The sequence below is a fragment of the Eleginops maclovinus genome, chromosome 11 (assembly GCF_036324505.1).
Source record: "Eleginops maclovinus isolate JMC-PN-2008 ecotype Puerto Natales chromosome 11, JC_Emac_rtc_rv5, whole genome shotgun sequence".
Lineage (NCBI taxonomy): Eukaryota > Metazoa > Chordata > Actinopteri > Perciformes > Eleginopidae > Eleginops > Eleginops maclovinus.
This window is the reverse complement of record NC_086359.1, coordinates 7908688-7915598: the sequence shown is the minus strand read 5'-3', so window position 1 is coordinate 7915598 and position 6911 is coordinate 7908688. Positions and strand designations below refer to the sequence as shown.

Here is a 6911-nt window from a genome sequence, read left to right as displayed (position 1 = left end):
CTTTCTGTGCAAATTCTCGACTTTTGCTGAGCAGACACACACAGGTGGCACAGTTGTGGTTAGACAGATCATCTGGATCTCAGCGTGAGTTCACCAGCAAAGAATGTGTCCTATTCAGATTTTGTTTTCAGTGCGATGACGACATCATCTAGGCGGTTGACATTTAAATGATATACCGGTGTGAATTTCCAATCTAATTGATTTTGTGTTTGTCTCAGTGTGCATATTGTATACTTGTTAAAAAGCCTTTAAGATAAAGGGCTCCTTTTGCTGCGTTAATATCTACCTCCCAGCCAGACTGAGAGAAGAAATAATAGATGAAGTGAAAGGCAAGTACTGGAAACCGAGTAGGCGTCACTAAGGAGACATGAGCACCAGACAGACTTTAAGGGATTTCATTAAAGGGTGGAAGAGGAGACATTTTTCAACATGAACGGCGTGTCAATTTTACAAGTTGTTGGGTGCATAATCCATATACGAGTAAAATTAAAAAGGTAGAATAATACCCTTTATTGCGCACAAAAAGACAAAAAAGATAAAGATATTTAAACATGGTTTGACCCCCACTAAATCAAAACCTTCACAGTTCAAAGCAAGTCCCCATTTGCCTTGTTTCCACTGAGGGGTCAAACTATATCAATAAAAAAAGACAAACACATTTAAATTCTTACACATACAAAGCTTGGCCTTTGTCTATAAATAAAAAAAGTGTTTTCAAGTATTATTTTCTTTGAAGTGCTCCTCCCCATCTTCAGGCCTGCTTTTGCCTCCGATGCGCCTGAGGAAGGATAGGAGCCCCGAAGAGCTCCCTTGGTCTTCTACATGATTCCCTGCCTTCTTGCCGAGCAATGAAGACACCCTTGCACCTCCATCTCGCATGCATTCTGTCCGTGATCCAGAGGAGTATGACCTCTGAGACATGCTTTTCAGTAAAAAGTCTCCCAGCCTGAAGCCAGATGCTGGAGATCGCATGGTTTCATCCATGGAAACAGACCTGAGGATCGGAGCCTGCGACACAGCTCTTAGACTGGGGCAATCAGGAAGGGAGCCAGAACCCACTGCTGGAGATGTCAGACTGTCCGGTTCAGAGGGAGTGGTGAGGACACTGCCTTTGTCCATCTCCCAGACTTCATTATCAAAGTCTTTTCCACTTGGAGTTGACGATAGTCTGCGTAGGTGTCTGTTTCTGTGGGGGGCGTTTCTTTGAGAGCATGTAAAAGGGCTCAGGATAGTCCATGGGGAGCCAGCATCGTCATTGTTGTTGTTGGAAAAGAAGAAGTCTCTGGTTCTAGGCTGAGGGGTACTAGGGGTATCTGGTGTGTCCTGTGGACTCTCTGACCGTAGGGGAGTGTCTGAATCTCTGCTCCCATCGAGGTTGCTTCTGCTGCTTTGATAGCGAAGCACTTTCCTGGTTATCTCACGCATTTTATCAGCTTCTTCTTTGTTTTCTAGGTCACTAATTTTCCCGTCTCCTTCCTGCAGTTTGGGCTGTTTCTTCTCGGGTCTTTCTTGTCTAGTACAGGGGCGTAGTCTCATTTTTTTCTACTGATGGAACAGTGGAGCTGCATTCAGCAGGAGAACCTTCGATCGGAGGCAATATTTTCTTTCTGTATCTGACTAATCCCTCTGGAGCGGAGGAGAGAAAGCTGTGTAAGGCCGACTCTAAACCTGAGTCCCGATCAGGTGGGGGTCCTGGGAAAGACACTGTGGGGCGGCGCTTGGCTACAAAACGCACACTGTCCGTCCGCTTGCGCCTCTGGTCGGCTGCATCTCGCTCTTGATTCTCCTACAGACGTGAAAAGGGAGAATATGTTCAAGATACTACGCAGTGCAAATGACACGTTAGGACAGCGCTTGTAAAACATCGACAGCATTCGGCGTTAAACCAGGTCTGGCGCCTTCAAATTGCCACTTAAATACAAAGCAAAAGGATAACTTCTCCTTGTGATGCTGTTTATTTCACAGCAGATACAAATATTATAGTAACTACTTTCTATTCTTACCTTTACAGCTGTGTCAAACCGCTTGCAAAATGAATGGAAGATGGAGCAGCACTCCTCCAGTTTGAAGGTAGCCGGGTCTTCACAGAAATACTCGGCGACCGCATTGCTTAGAGTCTTTAGCTCCTGAATGGACGACTCCACATCTGCCAGCTTGGCCTCAGCCCTCTGAGGAATGAAAGCACAATTATTTTTTAATAAAAAGCAGAGGGAACCAGACTGTAGACCGACTGAAGTGTTTAAAAGCTCAGGGGGAAACCTTACCAAGAGAAATGTCTCCATTTGTTGCAAGAGGCCAGGCTGTCTGCTGCAGTACAATTTCACTTCCTTGACCTTTTTGAGTTCCCTCTCAAAGTCTGTGATTACTTCCTCTTTACAAACTCTGTGTTAGCAAGGGACATGAGTGACATTTACACAACTTATTCCAGGTAATACACAATTGTGCATCATACAAACGAGACAAATTATAAGATTGAAACACATTTAACCTTGAAGCTACTGTTAGTAAACAAACACATTTTTGTTAAATCAACACATTGATAGCCAGTGTATGAATGATACCTTGCCCCCATCCCGATGTGTTCAAGTTGGGTGTGGAACGTCAGCAACTCGGCATCGATGTCCTCGACTTGCTGTGGGGGGAAGATAAAGGAGGTGGAGCAGTTATAAGTAAAGAGATGGAGCAGGAGAATAAATCAGTTATACAACTGTTTGGAGACAAAGCATGACTCACCTTGGCAACATAGTGCATGAGGTTCATGCCTGGCTTGTTGGCCTTGGTGTCTGCCAGATTGAGCAGAGAGGTCATCCTGAAGCCAATGGCATTTGCACTGTAACCACCCTGAATAAAACACGTGAACAGTCGGTTCTTCAGTTTATAAATACAGGGTGAAAAGCATACAGAGTAGACTAAATGCATAAAATAAAATGCATTGAAAAAATGAGTAATACAAACATATCGTTAAAAGAGAAATACCAACAGCGTTCATGTAATTCCCCGCTTTTAATACCAGCCGAATGACCGAGTGGAGGTCATCACAGTCCAACAGCTCTAAGGGGAAATAAGAGAAAGAGATGGAGACAAAAAAAACTTAATATAAACTTAAATTGAGAATTTTGTTAAAACGCATTTATAGTTTTGATTGTTAGCAGCTTGTGTGTGTGTGTGTGTGTGTGTGTGTGTGTGTGTGTGTGTGTGTGTGTGTGTGTGTGTGTGTGTGTGTGTCTGTGTCTGTGTCTGTGTCTGTGTGTGTGTCTGTGTCTGTGTGTGTGTGTACTATGTTACCATTAGCTGCTTTTGTCATGACAGCAACAGAGTTTTTCACCTCGTCCATGAGAGGAAAGAATTCCTCCCTCAGCACCATCGTTTTCAGACGTTCCTCATAGCTACAGGCAAGAGAAAATTAACAAAAATGGTCATTACTCCATTATCAGTTTAAATAAACCAAGAGATATCTGGATGAGGCAGCATTTAACTAAAAACAACCGCACGTTTCCTCCGTGAACACACACGTTTGACATGTTTTATGTAAAGTCTTCCATTCAAACATTCCATACATATTTGAGGTACCCCAAAACATTTTAAGAAAGCTATTTTGAAAACTCACCCCGGCACTTTGACCAGCTGCACCATAAAGCGGTCGGCCTCTGGTAACACGGAGAGGTTCCACTGAATGACAGCAGCTGCTTCACCTGTGCAAACACATAATTTCAACGATCAGTTGTTATAATTCCCTCTCACATTACAGTTAAAATGTAGAAAAGAGGGAATTGAAGTGTGCAAATATCAGGTAGCTATCAGGACAGGTAGCTTGTTGAACAGTTAAGAACGTACTACACCTTTCTTTCTAAATGAAGGTACATTGTCAACGTTGGGTCAATATTTGTGTTATTACTTCAAATAGAGAAAAACAATGGATCAGATATGATATATTTATTAGGCCTATTTTATGCATATTGTATAAATGCTGAAAGATAAGAAAGGATGAGTGGAGCTTTTTCTACCTCCTTTTCTTCAGGCAGTAGTTTACAAAGCTCTTTTAGTTTGCCTGATCCAAATCTGAGCCAGTTTGCTTGACAAATGTCCTGCACCATTTCTGCCACTGGCCTGCAGAGGGAGACAAAGACAACAGTTGTATTTGTATAACAATCCGCTTGAATCAGGTTATCGATCACACGAGAACAACTTCATTTTATTATGTATTATGCTTTTGGGAAAAATTGCTGTTGCAGACCATTCCCTGATTTAAATGAGCTGGGAAATTCTACAGTGGCCCTGGTAGAGAGATGGCTGTCGTAAAGTCAAACGCTGAAGATAAATGAACACAGCCTTAGCTGTTGACACACATTGAGAGTGCATTTGGTATGCAAAGTGAAGGCTGAGTGAACTCTGGACAGAAAGTGACATGAAACTGGCTCCAGTGGCTGCGGTGATGAAGATACTACAATTTTACAATTGCTTTAATCATTTTTAGTCAAAAGCACATTCTACCTTTTAAACATTTTATTCACCTCCACACTTTTAGTTTAAATAACTAATTGAAAGCTCTCTAAAATTGGTTCAGTTATTTGCTACCTGACATAATCCAGAGGAGAGAGGAGATTAGATGATTGAAATGTCACATATTACCATGCACTGCCATTAGGCTTTTAGGTGCTAATGGCGAATGTAATCAATTTGACCATCAAACAAATAATACCAATTTTGTAAAAATGGCAATACATTATGTGTCAAAATTAAGGGAGCTCTACATCTACTTTAAATAGGTTCTGTGCATTAATACTACAGAAATGTACTCTGCATTGTTCATCATGGAAAGCATGATATCCACTTTCTCATATTGAGTATTGCTAGGCTGATATAAATGCAAAAAGTAGCGTTCTTTTTTTCATCTTCGTGTAGTCCTTTGTTTCTATTCAAAAACCTCTCTATTTCTTGTAAAACCAATCCATGCTTGCTTAAAATACATAGTGCAAGCAATGGTTGCCCTGTCAGTTAGATCACAAGAATTCACAACATCTCTTAGTTTCAATAAATCATTAAACTCTTAGTAGCTGCCCCTTTTAAATGATTTGGTCATAATCTAATATACAAAACTGTTCTCTCTTATTGCTGTATAAAAGCTGAGTAGGTCACTATGTCGAAACTGAACACTCTTAAATGATGTTTAAAATATTTCCATTTATTTGAATATGGTCTGCTAAGATAAAGAGCCCGATGGTTAGGGCATGATTATTGCAGTGGAAGTGACGAGCGTGTCAAGAGGCATTTGCTGACTATGTTTGACACTAAAGCACCCGGCTGTCCTCTGATTTTAACACTTCTTTAACCTACAATTAATTTGATTCCTGTTGTGTTTTCATTTTCTGATTTTATTCACTAAATTATACATTTCTTTAGATATCATTTCCTTTTAGATTGGAATTCAACAGTCCTTACCTCTTGAAATGTCTTAGGAAGATCGCAATATTCATGCTCTTTTTAGAGTCAAGTATTGTGACCTAAAAGAAGGAACACAAATCAGGTATCAATAAAAGGTTTCACCTCTGTACAGCCATTTTCAGATGAAAAGACACATTTATTTTACATATAATCTTTGAGGAAGCAAAAGCACTCCCAAAAGTGTTTTACTTTAGCAGTTCCACATTGATGCAATGATAAGTGAGGAACTTTTGAAAAGCAGTTCCTATTTATGTCCTAATTACTTCCCTAGTTTGTGCATTTAGTTTGACATTACAAAGAAATAAAACTTAGGATGGTCTGCATCAGTTACAGGAAACCACCGTTTGGCATGAGTGCAACTTTTGCTATTTACCTTAGGTTCCTGTGGAAAGAGGTCCAAGCTATCACACGTATTCATACCAATGACCATTGAGTTGCGCAGTGATGCCCGTTTGTCTACATGACTGAACAACTCCTCCATGCTCTGAATATCCAGCACGAGGTTCCTCTGAGGCCGCTTAGACGTCCAGACGTTCAGTTTGCCCATGACGCGCTGGCTGGGAATGGTGTCCCAGTTCAGCTTTTTCATGGAACGTCGCTGGACATTATTAAAGCCAAATGAAGGAGGTGGAGGAGGAAGAGGAGGAGGTGGAGGAGGAGGAGGAGGAGGAGGAGGAGGAGGAGGAGGAGGAGGAGGAGGAGGAGGAGGAGGTGGTGGTGGGGGTCCGGCTGTCACACACATGGCGGGAGGCCCAGGAGAAGGTGACAGGGGATCTGAAGCTTCCTGAGCATCCGGTGAAAGAGAGCGACAAGAGTTTTGAGAGGAACAGCTGGTAGGAGAGGCAGATTTTATAATCAGCCCTCCCTCCATCTATATCTCTCAAATCCAAAGATATAGGGAGGAAATATCCTGCCGTCAGCTAATCAGATCTGAGGAGATACAGAAATATACATTAATAAGAATTAAAGTACTTTTAGACCAAACAAGTGTATGAATTTGGAATATGCAAAACTATCTGTGCACTCAAGTAGCAAACAACATACAGGGTATATTTCAGCACCTGTTTCTTTGCTGCCCAAAAAGAGCATATAGCATTTAAGCATTACAACAACTTCAAGAGTAGCATACAAGTTATTTTATTTTGTGTAACCTGTCAAAGTGTTAAACCCAAAGGCACACACTGCATGTCAACAATGTACCATCACTTCCTCACACACAAAGCAATTGTCATTAACTTTTTACTTCCCTTTCTTGAACTATACAACTGCAAAACATTTGGTCCATGAATATATGTCCTCACTTAATTATGGTTCCTCCACATGCACATGTTACACTAAACATAATTGAGAAAATACCCCTTTTAATGCTTCCTTATTTACGTCAAGGGTTAAACGTGTCACATAACTTGAATGATATATTAAATTACTTATTGTAACTCAGTGCTTTGTTCGGCATTCATACATTTAAT

At 41.1% G+C, this 6911-nt stretch overlaps 1 protein-coding gene across 1 annotated transcript; it reads right to left on the bottom strand.

Annotated features, from left to right (window-relative positions):
• Positions 1-1249: 1249 nt before the first annotated feature.
• On the bottom strand, positions 1250-6367 carry fhdc3 (FH2 domain containing 3). The gene is given in 12 exon segments (XM_063895618.1): positions 1250-1786; positions 2004-2168; positions 2265-2382; positions 2562-2632; positions 2734-2841; positions 2981-3051; positions 3286-3386; positions 3608-3665; positions 3668-3692; positions 4005-4107; positions 5440-5501; positions 5816-6367. Coding segments are annotated over 12 exon segments (1653 nt in total). The 5' UTR covers positions 6314-6367; the 3' UTR covers positions 1250-1513.
• Between the last annotated feature and the right edge of the window lie 544 nt (positions 6368-6911).